Raw genomic sequence first — 20,537 nt, forward strand, 5'->3', positions numbered from 1 at the left:
GACCATGCCAAGCAGGGTCACAGCACCTACTTGGGATCTTAAGCACACCTGGTAGGGAACTTTGGGCACTCCCCTACTAGGCTTTATCTATCACTGGTGAGCACAAGAATCAAGACTGGGGGTGGGCCACTCTGGACAAGGCCACAGCATTTGTCAGCATACATGAGGGCCATATGTGGGATCAGGTGATGCTGAGCTAAGCCGCAGCAGCTCTGGGTGTGCAGGAGAGACAGATGGGATGCAGTCTGGGCCAGGCTAGGTTGCAGCAGAGGCTGGCACATGCAAAAACCAGGACTTGGAGTGGGCCTAATCTGGGTTATTGGCGATCACCCAGATTAGGCCACGGAACCTGCTGAATGCATGAGGACCAGGTCTGTGGTGGGCTGACTGGGCTGGGCTGCAGCACCCATCAGTTTATGTGAGATATGGGGCTGGGGTGAAACTAACCAGGCATTTGCATCCACCAGCAGATGTGTTGACTGGTGCAGGTGGCAAACTGAACCTGATCGTGCAGTTGCTGGCACACAAAAGAATCATGTCTAAGGGCTCCTCAGGCAAGGTTTCTTGGGGCGACTCTCCAGCTGGATCACTGGACTCAGCCCCACCACAAGAAATATCACAAGATATGTAATTTGTCCTTGGAGTGCATGTACTGGGACTGGGCCTCCTCAGTTTCTGGTGTCTGCACAGTGGACAGCATGCCCAGATGCACATGGGGAATATAATGGCCAATTCATCTAGGCCAGCAGGGGACATTGTCTCAAAAGAGGATGGAAAGCAGAGCAGAGTGGAAAATTCTGGCCAAGCTTTGCAGCATGTTTCTAGGTCTGTGGATGCACTAAAGTGGATTTTGCCAACCAATAGACCTTGGGAAAATTTTCTCAACCCTGGAGCAATGAAACTGACAACTTTTCTGAACTATCAAAACCATTCAAGTAACACCCTAAGAATACTATTCTCCACATCGGGGTCTTTTAAGACATCATCAAAGGACTGTTCCCACATCCCTGGCTGCTGTAGTTTGATAGCAAGGAGTGGCTCCCTCCCCCTCCTCCCTTGTGGACATAGAAGCAAAAAGAAAGAAAGAAAGAAAGAAAGAAAGAAAGAAAGAAAGAAAGAAAGAAAGAAAGAAAGAAAGAAAGAAAGAAAGAAAAAAGAAACCTTTTTTCCCATCTACCTTCCTCAGAACCTGAAGTTCCCCACCCTAATCAGAGACCCACATTGGCATGCATCCCTCTCTTAAAAATGGAATTTAGAGCCTGGCACAGTAGCCTAGTAGCTAAAGTCCTCACCTTGTATGCACCAGGATCCCACTGGGGAGCCAGTTCTAATCATGGTGGCTCCACTTCCCATCTAGCTCCCTGCTTGTGACCTGGGAAACCATTAAAGGATGTCCCAAAGCCTTGGGACCCTGCACCAACGTGGGAGACCTAGAAGAAGCTCCCGGCTCCTGGCTTTGGATTGACTCAGCTCTGTCCGTTGTGGCTGCTTTGGGAGTCTATCATTGGATGGAAAATCTTCCTTTCTGTCTCTCCTCCTCTCTGTATCTGACTTTCCAATAGAATTTTTTAAAAAAAATCTTAAAAAATGGAATTTAAAAATTTTTAAAAAGAAAGATGAATGATCAAGCATTCAGCTTGTCACTAAGATACCCACAACCCAAATTGGAGTAAATTGGAGTACTTGGATTAAATTCCTGATTTTGACTGCTGATTCCAGCTTCTTGCTATTATAGAACCTGAGAGGCAGTATTGATGTTTGGGCCTCTGCCATCCATGTGGGAGACCTAGACCCAGTTCCAAGTTCTCAGCTTTGGCCCTTTCGAGGTGCAGATGTTCTGCGCATCTGGGGAGTAAAGTAAGTGGGTAGAAATCTCTCTCTCTCTCTCTCTCTCTCTCTCTCTCTCTCTCTCTCTCTCCCCCCAGCCCCTCCTGCTCTTCTATTTGTCTCACTGCTCCTCCAATAAAACGTTAACAAAATAAACAGATGAAATGTGCCATCCACCTTGCTATATAAGCTTAAGAGTAATATGCGCCACCTCCTTTTCTCTCTCTGCCCCCCACTCTTAATCTATCTCCAAGCTTTATGTATTTCTCCCCTTAAACGTTGTTGGACTGGCTACCCAACAATTTTCTCAACTTTTACTGTTCTCCATTCTTCATCATCTATTATTCACATGAAGGTCAGAGTAATCTATTTAACATATAAATTAGGACATTTCATCGACCATAAGCACGTGTGTTTACCTCCATTCTTGCCAAATCTCACTAAAATGATGGTAATTTTAGGAGAGAATCTAACAATGTAATTTTCAAAGCTAGAAAATAGAAATACAAAGGGCAGCTGACCTAGTAGACCTGAGGAAATTGAATCCCAAAGTGACAGAAGGAAAAGTTGATAAGCAACAGAATTCACAATAAAAAATCTCCAAAAGGCCCAAACTTTGCTATTACCAATACTTCTAGAAATGAAGCTAAAAGTGAAGCTAATAGGAGGAGTATTGCTTGAAATTTTTATTAAATAGTGAACTTGTAGAATCTCCTTCACAAAGTTGAGGATTGTCTTTGCTCTTGCTTCCCATTATATGTGAGGTCTGTTCTTCAGATTGGCTAAAAATGGAGTCTCTGGAATGAGGAAACCTTGATTACTATAGAGGAAGAGGTGTCATATAAAAATTAGGAAAAAGTAAGAAGTTGATATATTAATCATTGAAATAATGCACTCCATAGCCAACTTAGTTTTCACTATGCTCACACCGAGGACTGTAATTTCCAGGCAGGGTAATGAAAGAATCTTCCTTGGGAATATGAAAAATTTCAGAAAGAAAAATAAAATTACTGACATAAGAGGTTGTCCATTGAAAAGATTTAGCCAGTGAAACTCTTTGCAATAGGCACTCTAAGGCAACCACTAGTATCTCCCACCTCATAATGTTCACAGTTTGTATATTTCTCTTTATTTTTTTCTTGACAGACTGAAACCGGAGTTTCTCTCCTTTGCACGCAATGAAACAAGAGGCTATGTTGAAGAATCCAATGCTATCTTATGCAACTGTGGATGGCCCCGGAACCTGCAGGTGCCCTCAGACCAACAGCCAGCAAAACCTCAAAGTTCTCAGGCATATTCACATCAGTCAAAGTTCTATTTGAGATCTCATGTTGGAAAACATGTGGAATGCTGTCCGTGGTAACGCTGAGCCCAGTATCCAGTTGTACCAGCTCTAAATTCCTGATGTACAAAAACTATGACATCATCAATGTGTTTTGCTTTAAGTCACTAAGTTCATAGTAACTTGTTACAACGGAAACCTAATATATTCACAGCTTGCAATCCTTGCCTGAGTTAAGAGACTCAGAAATTTTAAAGGACCTACTCAGAAATATGAGCCAGCAGCAAAGGATAATACGATATTGGAGGAGATCCTCTAATAATAAAGATAGACAGGTAAATCAATCAACAATTAGCAGATGGAGGGAGGGTGGGAGGGGGATAAAAACATAAATAAAAAAAAAACAGTTAGCAAAACAGATGAAAAGTCCCAACAATGGTCATCCTCAAAGAGATAAGAGACGTTATCACTTCTATCAAACAAGAACAAGATATTCTAAAGGATACTCAAGGATTGGTGCTGTGCTGTAGGGGGTTAGCCAACTGACTGGGATGCCAGCATCTCATATGGGCTCAAGTTTTGCCTGCTCCACCTCTTCCTTTAACTTTAATTAATTAGTTAATCAATCAAAGATTTTTTTAAATTGGAAAGTCAGATTTACAGAGAGACAGGGAGAAAAATTCTCTATCCACTGGTTCACTCCTCAAGTGGCCGCAGTGGTTGTAGCTGAACGGATTCGTAGCTAGGAACCTGGAAATTCTCTGGGGTTGCCACGTGGGTGCAGGGTCCCAAGGCTTTGGGCTGTCCTCTACTACTCTCCCAAGTCACAAGCAGGGAGCTGGATTGGAAGTGGAACAGCCAGGATAGGAACCAGCACTCACATGTGATCCCAGCACATGCAAGTATTTATTTTTAAATGTTTGCTTTATAGTTGAGGGGATTACAGAGACAAGCAAGTCTCTGGGTGGGATGGGAAGGGATGGGGAGTAAGGTGAGAAAAATACCCCTTTCTCTGGGAGATTGGGCTGGGGCGGAGGGAGGTGGGTATGTTGCACTGATCCTTGCAGCCAGATCACGTGGGCTGCTCCACTCCTGATTCGGCCCCCTGCTTATGACCTGGGAAAGCAGCAGAGGATGGCCCAAGTGTTTGGGGCCCTGCTGCCAAGTGAAAGACCTGGAAGAAGCTCCTGGCTCCTGGCTTTGGCCTGGTCCAGCCCTGGCTGTTGTGATCATTTTAGGAAGTGAACCAGCATGTGGAAGGTCTCTCTGTCTCTCTCTTCAAATAAATAAATCTTAAAAATAATGCTCAGAGAATAAAAGCTTATTATTCAAATTCCAGCTCCTTAAATTCCTGTTATAGTATGCTTTATAGAGAAAAGAAAAAATGTATTTGGCTTTTGCTCCAGGTTCCAGGGCCACAGTGTCTAAACCATTGGAATTTCTTGAGTGACAGGAGTATTTTCTTATTCATGGTGAGCCTCTGAGATCGTGCCTGAACTTATGCTAATGAGGTGACTCATGGTGGGCCCCTGCATAGTTTTGCGATGGAGACTGGCCTTGTGGCAAAAAAAACAACCATGTTCTTAAAGAATTACAGTTTTGAGCTCAGCTCAATTTCTCGATGGCTAAACCCTCATCTTGCAAGTGCCAGGATCCCATATGGATACTGCTTCATGTCCCAGCTGCTCCACTTCCCATCCAGCTCCCTGCTTGTGGACTGGGAAAGCAGTTGAGGATGGCCCAAAGCCTTGGGCCCCTGCACCCACGTGGGAGACCTGGAGAAATCCCCTGGTGCTTGGTTTCAGGTGGGCTCAGCTCCAACCTTTGCAGCTGCTTGGGGAATGAACCAGCAGATGAAAGATCTTTCTGTCTCTCCTTCTCTCTGCATATCTGCCTTTCCAATAAAAATAAGTTAATCTTTTAAAAAAAAGAATCAGGGTTTTGTGAGAGATTATATCAGACTGAACTAATCTTTGGAGAGAGATTGAGCACAATGACAACATGGTCAATGATTCAGTCACCTTTATATAGTGAAAACTGTGGACACCCAGCCCCAAGTGAGCAAATCTGGCTTGTGAACACAATGATGTGCCAGGGGGTGATGTATCCTGAGGCTGTGGGGAGAAGACACAGAAGCTTCAGGATCGGGACCCTCCAAGACTTTGCCCAATAGGTCTCTTCATTTTGTTAGCACTGTTGCACAACCTTTATAATAAAACTGTGATGTAAAGAGAGAACTTTCCTGAGATCTGTGAGTTGAATGATCAAACATGAGGGGCTCATTGAAACTCCTGAATTTGAAACTGAAAGTAGTCAAGAGTGTGGATAGCTCAGGAACTTGTGGCTGGCATCTGAAGTCAGGACACTCTTGTTGAGGACTATGCCCTGTACTTCTGGTTAGTTAGTGCTGGCAATGCACTGCGGTGTTGGTAAAAGATTGGAAGACAAAGCTGAGGCAATCTCACCAACGTAGAGCACATAGACCAATCAAGGAATAGATGGAAAACAGAAGATAGAATATAACAAGCTACAGAATCAGTTCCAGAAGTCCAACATAAGACCGACGTGAATTCTAAGGAATGAAGTCTGAAAAACAGAATAGAAAAAAAAAATTCAAGAAAACTTCCCCAAATTGTGAATTTTAAGACTGAAATGGCTCACAGAATGCTGAGTACAATGGAGGAAAAACAGACATGTACCAGTCAATACCAATGTTATGTTGGACAGAACAAAGATCCTAATGACTTCTGGAGAGGAAAAGTTACAATGAATGAAGAATCAGAATAATTTCAGATTTTTCAGAAGTTAGAACACAGAGAGGAAATACCTTCAAAATTATTAGTGATAGCACAGGATGAGAGCAAATCCAGAGAGCAGTTAGACCAGACTATAGAAATTCAAAAGGATGTCTTCCAGAAGATAAGATTGGTAAAAGTTACTGCTTATTTGAACATATTTTGAGAAGACTTAATTAGCTGCAAAACAGGTTGTAGATTTAAGTATATTGAAAAAGCAAGTGAATAAATAAGACAATTATCAACTCCATTAAAAACAAGCAGGTGTGTTAGGAAGGAAAAGCAATTATAATGTGCTGTATAACTTAGCTGTGAATTGAATTTTCAGAGCGATAACAATATAAACACCAAATATTGATTTGATTAAAATTATGCACAACATGTGCAGGAGGAGTGGTGGAATAGAAAGTCTGTGTTTGTGTTTGTGTTTGTGCATATATGAGTGCTGATATTGATATGACCTAAACTCTTCTCTTGTATACAATATTCTAATCCGAAAAACCATGAACAAGCATTATTTATGTAAAGGAGTTGAAAGTAGTTCCTCCTGGGAAGGAAATGCAGGGACTAAAGGCTGTGACAACTATTTGTGTTTATGAAAATGAATAGAAAGTGAATTTTTAGAACATAAAAACTAGTTTCAATACCTCCAATGTCAGGATACTTAATGTCTGCATTGTGTATTGTCACAAATCTTATTCAGCCTGGATGATATCTTATTTATTAGTGAATTTGCAGAATGCAAACAAGTGTCTAGCACGCATTTAGTATTCAACAATTAGTTGTGCAATGAGTGAAGTAATCCCCAAACATTCTGTGCTTCAGTTTTTTTCCTAGGAACATGTTAAGGCCCTTGGTCTTAGTTTGAAAAGGGTCTTATATTATGAAGTTAGGAGGCACTCCGCTCAGTTTTTGAATATGGAATGTGCTTGACAAGAATAAGTATCACCAGAAGTGGCAGTGACCATAAGCCACAAAAGTCACAACTAGAGGATAAGGACTTAAAAAAGGTGGATGATAACAGAAAAGTCCCAGGGATGACTGTTTTACACTTTAATCTCCACCCAAGACAACTAACTGAGTTATATGACAACCTATCTTTGGAAATCAATTTAAACGTGTATAAGACTTCCCTGAGATGCCTCTTACTAAAATGTTGATCAATTGTGCACTTGTGCTAATTCTCAGTAAAGGAATAGAACGGTAGGAGAAGAGCAAAAGGGACAGCTAGGAACATGATGGAAGAGTCTTTGACAGGAAAGAAGCCACATTTCTTTTTAATTCTTATCATCACAGCAATTCTTTTAAATGCTCTTTTTCTTAAATTCCTTTCTCCCTTCTCTACCTCTTTCCACCCATAGGTTAGTGTCAGAAGTATTTGTGGAGAATGGTGGAGTGCAAGGAGAATTCTTACAGAAATTATACTTTCCCCTTTTTGGATAAGAGGACACACACACACACACACACACACACAAATATCAATGAGTGTTGCAAGTGTCCACCTGCCTTCATTATTTGTACACCATGAGGGTTGTAAGACAGATTCTTTGCTACTATTTCTAAACACCATAATGTCAGAGACACTATCCAGTTTGCAGTCTCTCCCTTGCCCCACCTCCACCTCCTTCCACACACACTTGTGATCCATCACACAAAAATTCGATCACTTTTCCCACTATGTCATGAAAGTAATCTCCTTTCTCCTATTAATCCAAGCTCAGTTTAGAACCTTAATAGGTCAAGACTAGATAACTGTTTCATATCAATTTCTCACATCTAAGCCATAGCAAAGTCAGATTCTACAAAGTTTCATTTTTTTTCCCATCCTCTTTCAATCTATTCTCCATCTCTTAATATGGTTTCAGGTTCACAACCAAGATACTCCTGCCTAACTACAAAGACCTTTCTCTCATCCCCTGGTCATCCACCATCAGTTAGAATTTCAAATTAGGAATTCCATTAGCATGTTGAGTCCACGGAAGCCAAATGACCCATTATGGACTGAATCCAAATGTATAGGCAGGTGGTTAAGCAGGTCAGGCCAATGGCCTTGGCAAAAATCTTGGCAATACAACTTGAGACTTGAGTTTGCAGCAAAAATCAAGAACCATGATTTCACAAGTGACCTTGAATTCCCCAAGGGGAACATAATAGGTTTGTAAACTCTTCCAAACTCTTCTATCAAGGATCCATTAGTAGAAGTATACTGTCAAAGATAATTTTTTCACCAATTGGTTTTGTATTGCCACCCTTATACTCAAACAAGTTTCATCGGTTTCCAATTACCTAAAAACTAAATTTTCAAATTCTTCAATCTGTCACTCAAAATCTTTCACATTCCCTTTTATCCTTTTCATTTACTTTACTCTAACCTACTCTCTCATTAATCCTTAATACCTCAACCAGTCTGGCTCATTGTCACCACCAAGCTTTTCTTCTTATTCCTCTCCTTGCATATAGTGTCTTTGTACTTCCTCCTTACTGATCTATATCAACTGCATCATTCAAAACCCACTTCAAGATAGCAACCATCCAGGACCAGCATCATCTTATATGAGCTCCCTTTCATGTTCCAACTGCTCCACTGTCAATCTAAGCCCCCTCCAATGCTCCTGTGAAAATAGCAAAAGGTAGCCCAGTCCTTGGATTCCTGCCACCCACATGGGAGACACAGATGAAGTTACATGTCCCTGACTTTGCCTTGCCAAGGAGCTGACCAGTGTGACCATTTGGGGACTCATCCAGGATGGAAGATCCGTTCCCCCTCTCTCCCCACCCTGGTATAAATTGGCCTTTCAAATAAAATATAAAATGTTTACAAAAAAGTCTGTATGGTTTCTTCAAGAAGCTATCCCTAATTTCACTGAGAAAATCACTGATAGTGCTCGCTAGAACAGACTTTAGAGCTAACTGGTCAAATTGAACTTTCTGCCTACTCCTGCTTTTCAGATGAGAAAACTTGAAGACCAGAGATGTTAAGTGGTTTGCCATGCTGTGAGTTGAATGGTAGAACCTTAATCTCAGGCCAGCTTTCGTGACTTCCTTTGCAAAGTCATGTTCCACTTTGTCCTTGAATCCTAACCACATCGCCCCCACCCCCGCCACCCCCATAAAAAGGATAAAGTGTGGCATCATAATCATAAACTGACATCCGTGTTTGGAATAATTTTCTCCTGCGCTTATTTTACTTCAGCATCCATGTCCTAATGGTTCTTGTAGAAAGAGTCATTTCTAATATTTCTGCCCCCTTTCCTTGCTTCTTTAGGACACCTAACAGGGATACTTGCAACTCACACTGGCAGTTGAGGCATCTTATCTCTGCAGTTCTTTACTCCCCGCCCCCAAATATAAAAATAGAACCAGTAAAACAAATGCAGTTGGGTGGATTAGTGTAGCATATACATATTCAAAAATGCTCTTCTAAGTAGGTAGCTCCAATAGTGAGCTTGGTTACAGACAGCTAACCATTAGGGGGGAGAGAAAAAGAGGAGCAGAGGGGGAGAAAAAGAGAGAGAATGAATGAATCTGTAAAATTGCTGGAGTCCTTCTCTACTCCTCTTACAAATGCATGAAAGAAAAGGCCATTAAAGCAGGCTTCCTACTGTGCTACAAAGAGGATTTCACAGCCCCTGTCTGACAACACCCCCCAGCCCTGGTACAGTACTGTGCTCTGCCTCCCTCAGCTGGGAGTTGAATGCCACAAGTTCTAAATGTCTGTTCCACCACTAATTATCTCTGTGACCTAAGACTTGACACTTAATCTCACTGGACTGGTGTGTTCTCTTCTACAAAAGGTTAGGGGGGAGGGAGTGTGCAATGGAAGACCAGACTTGCTCACCTCACACATTTGTTGTGAGGCTCAAGTGAGATAATATATGTGAAAGTACTTCAAAAATCCAAAGACCTGATATGAATGCAAGATATTAACTTTCAAGCTCCCCAATCCCTTATCAAGTAAATCCTAGGAGACCTGAGTGAGTGAAGGCTAATGGGTTTGCATTTTAATCCCATCTAAATTAATTACATCCTCTTCCTTCTTCCTATATGCTGTTCATCACATCTCCCCATTTTGTTTAGCAGATTGTTATATGGGTTGCTGCATTGGATTTGTATCTTACTGAAATGAGAGATGGGCGGCGGTTTGATGACTGCTGAAACCTAGGAGAGGCACTTACTTCTCAAATTTGTCTAAAATGGGGGACTTTAGGAATTTGAAACTATTGGTCAAAGAGGATAGGATTTCCATTCTAGTATCACAATCTCTCTCTCTCTCTCTCTCTCTCTCTCTCTCTCTCTCTCTTCCCTTTTTTTTCTCTCATTCTTTAAAGAAAAGGCACCAAAGAAAGAAAGAAAGAAAGAAAGTAGAAAAGATATTTAGTTTTGCTATATGTCTCTACTTTTTTGGAAGTCCCAATAAGTCAGAAATCAAAAAATCTCCATGATGACTTGAATGTATTTGTGTGTGGGGGGGTGGCATCAGGGTAAATGCTGGCAAAATGGTAATGCAGCTCACTCTCAAAAGATATGAGCTCACTGTACTGATGCACCCTTCACCCAGCCCCAGGTAACTTACATAACATATTCTGAAGCCCCAGGCTAGGGACCATGTTTGCCACGTGATATCGAGACTCGTGTCCACCCAAGCCTCTGTGGAGATGGTTACCATTTCTGGTTAAACTAGTTGAAGAAATTCTTACATAGCTCCTGACCTTTTTATCAGCATTGTTCAATTAGAAAAGAGCCTTTTAGGAGATCATTAATCATATGAAATATAAAATGCTGCTAATAGCAATGCAAAAAAAAAAGACACTCTAACCAGTAACCTGCAATGAATCATTCATTTAACAACATTTTTTGAATACTTACTGTGGCCTCAGCCCTGTGGTTTAAGGTTTTGATGAAAAGACACAAGAATCTATGTAAAGTGTTTTCTGTTGTTAAACTAACAGGTTAAGGGAGAGAGAGAGGTATAAATTAGTTATTGCAAAGTGGCCTTCCTGGAGTAAGCACTGATTGGCCAGTCTCATCAATCTTCCACCAATACCACCCGCCATGAATGAAAGCGTGATATTTCAATACTGAACTGAGAAGACAGTGGAAAGGGGAAAAAAATCCTTTACCATGGCATAAGGTAACAAAACGGCTTGCGATGTGTTGAGAAATAATTTAAACCTCCCCAAACTAATTATAGTAGAGCTCAAGCAGTGTATCTCTAGCAATCCACAAAAGCCACACACAAACAACTTCAGTCTGACCTGGAAGTAAGGGCTTGTCTCATAAATTTTGCACATACTGTGATCGAGCATAGAATTACAGACATGAGTTTTGATGTAAATCAATAGTTCCAATTTGTCCCCTGGTGGTGTCCTTTTCGGCAACCCAATGTCTATGCCAAACCCTACTCCACTACTCTCTCATCCGGAAGGCCATCTTAGTCTGACTGCTCAGCTTCCAGCCCTTCTAACTATATGTCAGGGTTTAGTGCAAAGTAAGATTCTAACATGGAATATTGCCCCCTTTTCTCCCCCCCTTTTTGGGACCATTTCTCCAAAATCAGAAAGTCTGAGAAGTGAGCTCCAAGCCTGCACTTACTGGTTGATCAGATCTGGCACCTGTATTCCTTAGTCCTGAACTCTGAGGGTTAAAAGCCAATTGGCTGCTTGAGTGTGCAATAGGAGAAAGGAGAAACTGTCTACTGGAGGGCCCAACCTTTTTATACTCCTAAAGCTTTTTTTCCAGGGCAGCAAGGTAAGGCTCACTACCTCTGGGGCTTCCTCATGTCCAGAGTGTAAGACTGGTCTCTGTACTAGTTTAGTAGCTGCCACGCCAGTGAACACATTTCAGAAAGGGTGGGCTTGGGTTTCAATGCTACTGCAAGGGTCTGTGATTTGTAGATGCCATCAGAGATTCTGATCTTTGGCAGGCGGTGGGAATGAGGTTGTGGTACTAGGAGGGAGAGGGTGTTCTATGGTGTTTTTGTTGTTGTTGTTATTGTTATTGTTGTTGTTTTCTTTTCCTGCTGAGATGTAGGGTAGGAAGAGGGAAATGCTTAGGTCTCTAAAACATCACGGGCAGGTCACTGTAAGTTGGCAAAAGGAGAGGGACTAGTAGGGGATAATGGTCTGGGAGGAGAGATGGGGGTTGGCACTGCAGAATGCAGGCTGACATACACAGCTGCAGCACGGTGTGTGGGAGATAAATTCACTTGTGATATTTCAAATCAGGTGGCCGGTGTGCCTCCAGACTGGCCACTTGCGCCTTCCCTTTCCCCAGCAGTGGCTTAGTGCCTTAATGGGGGGGGGGTCCTCAAATTTGCATTGCAATGGGCACTAAATGAGCTCCTAAAAGTCTTGGTCTGAGCAGACATTTTTTTTTTTTTTTAAATCTCCCAGTCGCTGTTGCCAGGACCCTCTGAATTTTTCCCAAAAATATCTTCCATCCCGTCATGTCACAGATCTTGAGGGAATGAGGGGAAAATTGCATGTGGCGGTGATTTTTCTCTAACCCAACCACCCGGTGTCCGACACCCCCCAACAACCAGTTCCCCCAACAAGTTCAGCAAAAAGTCCTGCCAATGCCTGGGAAGTAGCGCTAAACTGAAAAAAGAAGAAAAAAAAAAAAAAAGCCAGCTTTCCCTGGCCAAGGCGAGCTGAACTGATGCTCAGAGAGAACCGCAGCTCCCGAAGCAGCCTCAGCTCCCTGGCGCGCAGTCCAGCTGCCGCTGCCCCGGCTCTCTCGCTTTCCTCTCCCGCCACATCTGCAGGCTGCGCAAAGCCGGACTCCAGTCCTCTCCAGTCCTCAACCTTTGCCCAAGCAGACATCCCCAACCCCATACCCAATGGCCAAATCATCAGATTTGGCTAAGCACAGAAATGAGAAAACAAAACTGAGGGGATGGGAGCGCATTTTTTTTTTTTAATTTTAATTCAATCCAAAGGCGATTTCAGCAGCCACCCCTTCCCCATGCAGGTTGTTTTCCCAAGGTAGAAAAACGGAGGACTTGACAGTTGAGACCTGCAAAGCGAGGTGGGGGTGGGGGGAATAGAGAGAAAGGGGTGACAAGATTTTGTCCCGAGGTTGGGCTCACCTGCTGTGAGGTGAGGCGACAGAACAGACGCAGAAGGAGGCTATTCTGAGTTGTAGCTCTTGGCTCGGTATTCAGGGGCCTTGTAAAGACCCTCAACTTCTCCTCGGGGATTTTTTGTCAGGTTTATTATTATTATTATTATTATTATTATTATTATTAGGCTTTTTGTCCATTCTTGTCACCAAAGAGTTAAACGCAGTAGAGGGCTCCAATCCCTCCCCCCTTCTCACCCCTACCCCACCCCCAGCCATCAGTTTCCATTCCCCCCTACCCGGTTTGTCTTCCCCCCTCCTCCTCCCCCCTTCCCGCGTCGCTAGGAGGTCATCAAGCGCTCTGCCCAGTCCGCTTTCCGCAAGCCCCCTTTGCTTCCCGCCCATTCGGGCTCGTGGCTGCTTACGAAGAGGTGCGCGCTCACCGAGGGGCGTGTTCCAGCGCTCTGAGATGCTGAGCGCCCCCCACTAGTCCTCAGAGCCGAGCGAGCCTTGGAGCCAGCTGGGGCAAAGTTTGGCAGCCTGCAAGGGGCTGCCAGAGGGCAGTAGGCGGGGCCCCCTGAAGGCTTTTTAGCGCTCCCAGCTGAGGGGCTCCAGTAGCCCGGACCCGAGGGGCCGGCGGTAATGCACCGCCGGGCTACCGCGGCCCCGGGCAGTGGCCAGCCGCAGGATGGAGAGCAGCCCGAGGAGTCTCCAGAGCCTCCGCCGCCGTGGCCGCCGCCACCGCCACCACCGGCTCCTCTGCCACCCCATGCACCTTCGCCAGAACCTGCCGCAGAGTCCTGTCCAGAGCCTACTCCAGGACCATGCCCGGACACTACTCCCCAATCTGCCACCCAGCCGGCCTCAGAGCTGGCCCCAGAACTTGCCACCCAGCCGGCCCCAGAGCTGGCCCCAGAACTTGCCACCCAGCCGGCCCCAGAGCTGGCCCCAGAACCTGTCACCCAGCCGGCCCCAGAGCTGGCCCCAGAACCTGTCACCCAGCCGGCCCCAGACCCCGTCTCCAAGCCGGCATCTGAACTGACCCCAGAACCTGCCATAGAGTCTGCCTGGGACCTGGCTTCAGAACAAATCCTAAAGCCAATCCCAGCACTGGCTCCAGAGCGGGTCCCAGAACCTGCTACACAGGCGGCCCCAGAGTCGACCCCAACACCTGCCGTGGAGTCAGCCCCACAGTCCTGTCCGAAGCCGAGTCCAGCACCAGCACCATGCTCATTGCAGTGTCCGGTGGCCGTTCCAGAGAGAGGTCCGAGGACCTCGCCATTACCCTCGCCCCGGACGCCAGTGTCATGGTCCCGAATAAAGGTAAGGAAAACCCTCCTAGGGCAGGGAGAAGGAGCAAGGGGAGGCTGGGTGGCTCTGGAGCTCACAAGCCTCAGGGTGTTCCTTGCATGCCCTTTGGGTACCACTAGCTGGTGAAGATGCTCAGAAAGATGCGAGAAGAAGATCTGGGGGAGTGGGAAGCGGTTGGGAGGCGGGAAGCAACATGTGGTAAGCGAGAGTTTGGGGCTAGAAACCGGGTAAAGGCAAGGGTGGGAGTCGGGGCAGATTTCCCCCTCGGGCAGAAGTGGACAGTGCGGCGAGAGCCAAAATCTTGATAAAGAGGAGCAAGACACCTACGGGAAGCGCACAAGACTCGGAGAAGTGTCTGAGGCTGGCCGGACGGGGGATGGGGTGTGGGGGAACACATTTGGATGGGACTGAGTGCTGGAGGTGGGACACATTCTTGGTCACTGCCGCAGAGGCCCAAGCCGCGGAGCCGCAGCCTGCTTGGCCCCCTCCTTGCGGCTGGGGAGGGGGCGCCTCAGCTTGGGGCAAAATCGGCCGCGCTCCAGGGAGGTGCCGGGTGCCCTCAGCCCTGCTGCCTGGCTCTGGTACCAGCGGTGAGGATGAGGGGATGGGCAACGCCCGCGCACTGCAGGGGAAGGGCAAGGTCCGTCCGAGAGGAGGGGGAGAGCTGGTGTGTGTGGAAGCCACCATTCCATTTGCCTGCAGGATTTCCCAGCAGGTAGGTGCAACACGGAGATACTGCGAAGTGCCGCGTCACCAGCGGACGGCGCGCATCCCGCCCCGGGGCTAGTCGGAATAGTACAAGAGCCCTAGCTTAGAGAAAAGAAAATAGGAGTGTGGATTTGAGAGCCGCACGTGAATGGGAATCCTGTGTGATAGCCCGCCGGGAAACCGCCCAAGACAACGCACTCAGTCGGGGAAAGGGGTGGGGGGTGGGTGGATAATGAGTAGAGAATCTTCAGGCACCACGGGGAGGAGGGAGGAAGGTTTTTGGTTTTTTCCCTGACACCCCGTTTGCTCTTCAGGTGGAGTGTCTCTCTTTCTTGCTTTCTCTGAGTTCCCCTTGCTCTTCCTTTCCCTTAAACTTTTCCTTAAACCGAACCGTGAAAGTCGTGATAATGCACCCATACACCTGCAGATAGCTTCCTCTGCAGGAGTATACACACAAATGCTACACCCAGAAGTAAACGACACAGAACACCAAGGACGCCTGCCTATCTACTGCCTGTCAGGGTGAAGGGATATGAATCGGGAACGCTGGCGTTGTGGTCCTCACACTTGTAGCATACACAACGGGCAGGGTGGGGCCTGGGAGGGGGTACCCACAGAGGTTGACAATACAAAATGGCAGGGCTGGTGGCTTCCTGAGCTCTGAATAGGGAGGTTTGAGTTTGCACAACATCTGAAATGGTGAATGACTAGTAAAGAAGGAAGCTAATAAGTTTTACGGGGCGGGGGGAGGAGATGCTAGAAGGGGGTGGGGTGGGTACAAGGACAGAGACTTCAAAATGAATAAACAGGTTAGGGCACTAGGAATGCAGGTAAACCTTTTTTTAAAAAAAAAAAAATTCAACACTGCTTTGAGAGGGGCGGATTGTTCCCCTTCGTGCAGGTGCCCTTGCCTGCAATGACCTCAAGAAGGAAAGGGCGGGGCCATTAGATGTGGGTACTCACCCTAGGCACTAGAGTGTGGGTTCCAGTCTTCCTGAAAGAGTTCACATGAAGCCACTAAGAGGGAGATGAGCAGGAATCACCTGACCTGTGGCCATGTTGTGTGAAATTATGGGAACATGGCTGGGAAAGTAACACCTGGGGGGCTTAATAACCGGAAAGTCAGTGAAGGCATCTCCTTTGGCCTCTGAAAGGCTGACTGGAGGCAAAGATCCCCACCCCACAGCCAAATTAAAGAAACAAACAAACAAAAAAACCCTACTAGCTTGATTAGAAAATGTCTGTAGCGAGATACATGAGAATCAAGGTGCCGGAAAGTAATTCACCTTTTTCCACGAAGTGTCCATTCAGACATACTGGCTAGCCGAGCCACAGACATTTGGCTTCCCTGGCAGGTGAGATCCAGACCCCAGATGTTCCACTTTGCCTTAGGTAGAGCCAGCTAGACACTGTGGAATCTGTTATGTACAGAAAGAGATCAAGACCATTGACCTTCCCTCAAGAAGACCATTGACCCTGCCTCAAGAAGGCTATGTAAATTAACTCACCCAGTGACTCTAAAGGATTTGGAAAGATGCAAATGCTCTGAAAACTGGACCATTCTCCACCAGCTACAATGTCACCATTCAGCTGGTCTCCAGTGCAGTTGGGAACATCTGATCTTAAGTGATAAGATCATACTCTTCTGCTTCCCCTAGTCAAAAGCACCTGTAACCTGCTGACTGGCACTGTAACATTCAAGGCAAACTGATTGCCATCTTAGCTGAATGGCATTGTTCTCAAACACTGCCTCCTTGAGGCAAACATGGGGAAAAGCAACTACCTTGCTTCCCCATCACCCCCTCCCCCATCCACACATATGCACACACACAACAAAGAGAACAAAATGCACATGTCATCATACAACAAAATCCTTCATAGCAAGTATGGGTCTTACCTGCTAATTCAAAGGATTAAAGAAGCAAAACTGGATGCCTAAATGTGAGTGAAAGTTTTTCCTGGATAATTTTGCAGTTTAAAAAAAATCAGCATCTCCAACCTGTTGTCTGTTTGCTTTTGGGGTTTTACTAGCATTTCAGAAACCACTGGTTACAATTCTATGTCAAACATGAGAAAAGGAGGTTCATGTTTTCTTTCCAAATAGCCACAAGCAAGGGTAACACAGTGTGTGAAGCAAACCTATTGCCTTCCTTTCTAAAATGTTTTGATTCCCAGGAAATGAGCCATGATCTCCCATCTAGTAGCAGCAAGCGTAAGTAAAGATGTGTGATTGTTTCTTTAACAATGCTGTAACTCTCTTGGGGGCATGGGGTCTACATAAAATGAATCACAATTCTTTCTCCTGTGTTCTACTCAAAGAGTGGTAGTTTGTGTTTTTTCACTAGGTATTGATCAACTATGAAATTACAATCACAGCGTACAAATGATTGATGCAAATCTGGGGAGAAACACAGTTTTATGTCTTTTATTTGGAAGATGGAAGCATTTGGGTATCCCTGCTGATAATTACACAGTAATGGCCATTATCCCTAAACCATAACAGAACAGTTATTGTATACAAAGCTGATCATCTTTTTCTTACAAAAGAGCAACCATTTATGTACCTTATGTCTGGTCAGTGTTGCCTGAATGACTCTTAACTATTTCTGAGCGTCTCAAAAAATGAAGGCTGTCTTTTTTGGTGCCTAACACAATGCACACTTCCTTTTCTGTGTTCAAAGAATACTTGCTAAAGACTGAACTGTATCAATTTCGTTTTTTAGCAACATAGAGGCTACCACTATGAATTAACAAGAGTGTGCTCTCATTGGTTTCAGAGTGAGAAGTAAATGCTTGATTAAGTAGCCTGGAATATATAGTCCTCAAGGAAGTTTAGTCAATCTTTTCAGTTTCAGAATGGACATTGGAACCACAATTAAAAAGCAAATTACTAACAAAATTTTTTAAATGGCTTGGAAAGTGTCCTTATCTCATGCAGTCCCTGCAGCAGCCATGTAATGATGATGTGGGTTGCTTTCGGAGGCAATAAATTGTTTTCCTAAGCAAACAGAATATCTGCAGTGACTGTAAGCAGCTTTGGGAATATAGATTCTAACGTTTAACCTGTTGAAGGTCAGAATGAAATTACTTTCTTTGCTCTTGGGTTCTTTGCCTCCTTCTTGCCAGCCTTTGATGATACTATCTGATTTATTTCGTATAGTCTGAGAGCATTTATTACCGGATGTTCCAGAAAAAAATAATGAGGCATTTACTCGGTGATCTTTCCTTTTTGAGCGCATGGTCCTGATGTGTTTATTAAAACCTCTGAGTGGGGCTTTTGAAGAATTTCAGCCCAAAAGCAAAGAATGAGACATGATCCAAAGAGCTTCCAAGGAAAGCAGAAAGAATCCACAGAGGCCAGAAAGCATTCAGGGGGAGTTGCAGTAGGTATTCTAGAATTCCTTCTGCTCATATGGCACTTTATTATAGTGTACAGAATATTGTCCTCTGCATTATTAACCCTTTTATTCCCTCAAGGAAGCAGAAGGAGAGGGAAGGGCTAAAACAAAACCTGGCAGCTAATTGGATCTGATACAAGGGTTAACTTATCTATTGTGGACTTTAAAAATATCAGCTTTCTGTGACACACAGGATTCTCATTTGTCTAAGAACAGTCTTGTAGCTGACATTTCATGAGCTCTGATTTTTTTTTTTCAAAGCCCTGACTGATGTTCCACTTCTGATGCTCCCAGAGGGGGACAGCATTAGAACAGGAACCTGAGACAGAAAGAGAAGAAGCAATAGGAGATCCTGAGCCTGAATGGATCACGCACAAAGGCTTTATTTTTAAGGAAATAAACAGAAATATTGCTAAGCATAGGGTGCCCAACCTGCTCAAGGCCACTGACTATAATTCCCTCAGCAGAACAAAAAAAATTAATAGTTTTAAGGATTACAAAAAAGAAAGAAGGCAGCCATTCCTAAAAGTGAATGTCCAATTCTCACTAAAGCGAATAAACCTTACTCTCAAAATAGAAAACCAAGTTTACAAATTTTTAAGAAAAGGGAACAAGGGAGAGTTGCTGCAGATAATGAAGTATATTCCTCCTCTGAAAATCATTTTAAGGAAAAAAAGCTAAAGGAAAGTGTTCCCCGCCTCCATCAAATCACATGAACCTTAATTGCCTCCCAAAATTTAAGGAATGAAAAAAGAGAAATCATATTAACCAAATGGTATTTCTAACTTTAAACATTTCATGGAATTTATAGACTTCACTCATACTATATGGCCCAAGCCCAATCCTGAAAATTATGGGGGCAAAAATAAATTATTCAAATAACGGAGAACTCACCAAAGTCCCCTAATTTTGTGAGGGTACTTTAAAAAATTCATGGAAAATAGAATAGAATTAAAAAGTAAGTTTTTTTTTTTTTGCATCAGAGTGCAAAAAAAATTTGAAATTCATGCCCAATTTTTTTTCGTATTATACATTTCCATGAACTTTCTGAAAGCCTCCAATGCTGATGGACATATGCATGGATTACAATTTTTTTTGCACCAAAAATACTTTAAAAATTTTTTCCAGGAATTTTGCAAGAATCCTTGTATTTTTTAGAATTCTAGAAAACGTCTAGAAGATGCAAATCCTTAGAAATTTGCTGAATATGAGTGGTTGCCAGGGCTTGGGGGAATATGAGAACAGAATGATAGCTGAAGGGCACAGGTTTCTTTCGGCTATGATAAAGCTGTTCTAGGGCCAGTACTAAAAGTTGCACAATCTTAGGTATACACTAGAACCCACAGAATAGTACATATTAAAGCAATGCATTTTATGGCATATGAATTAAGTTGTAATTTTAAAAATTAAAGAATAATCGTACTCCAATGTTAAGATAACAAACCTACTATTCTCCCAAAAATAAAGCAAAAAGAAAAAAAAATCATAAAAGGAACTTAAAGGAGATCTTCTTAAGGATGTCTGCAAAGGTTCCAATGTAACAAGTTTTGCTTAAGAAAATAAAGAAAAATGCAATCTTTTTAAAGATTTATTTATTTTTATTGGAAAGGCAAATTTACAAAGAGAAGAGAGACAGAAAGAAAAATCTTCTGTCTGCCGGTTAACTCCCCAACTGACTGCAACCATCAGACCTGAGCTGATCTGAAGCCAGGAGCCAGGAGCTTCTTCTGGGTCTCCCATGTGGGTGCAGGGTCCCAAGGCTTTGGGCCGTCCTCGACTGCTTTCCCAGGCCACAAGCAGGGAGCTGGATGGGAAGTGGAGCAGCTGGAACATGAACCAGTACCCATATGGGATCCAGGCACATGTAAGGTGAGAACATGCCAGGCTACCATGCCAGGCCCCAAAATCGTATCTTTTTTGGAGGCAGATATTCTCAAAATTAATAAAGGCAATAAATTTGCTATTCCTTCCTTCTCCAAGATACACACATTTAACTTAAAAAAGAAAAGTTAAAGGACAGTATTTTGATCTTATCAAATCTCTTTTTATTAAGACATACTGATTTTTATTGGAAAGACAGATTTACAGAGAGACAGACAAAGATCTTCCACTGTCTGGTTCACTCCAGAAATGGCAAAAATGGCTGGAGCTGAGCCA

At 44.0% G+C, this 20,537-nt stretch overlaps 1 protein-coding gene across 1 annotated transcript in view; it reads left to right on the top strand.

Moving 5' to 3' along the window:
* The first annotated feature begins 13,605 nt into the window (after positions 1 to 13,605).
* DGKK (diacylglycerol kinase kappa) overlaps positions 13,606 to 20,537 on the top strand; it is a 113,974-nt gene continuing 107,042 nt past the window's right edge. Inside the window, exon 1 of the mRNA XM_058658699.1 lies at positions 13,606 to 14,286. Coding sequence (XP_058514682.1) covers positions 13,606 to 14,286 — 681 coding nt within the window. The remainder of the gene's footprint in view (positions 14,287 to 20,537) is intronic.

This window comes from Ochotona princeps, chromosome X, assembly GCF_030435755.1.
Source record: "Ochotona princeps isolate mOchPri1 chromosome X, mOchPri1.hap1, whole genome shotgun sequence".
NCBI lineage: Eukaryota > Metazoa > Chordata > Mammalia > Lagomorpha > Ochotonidae > Ochotona > Ochotona princeps.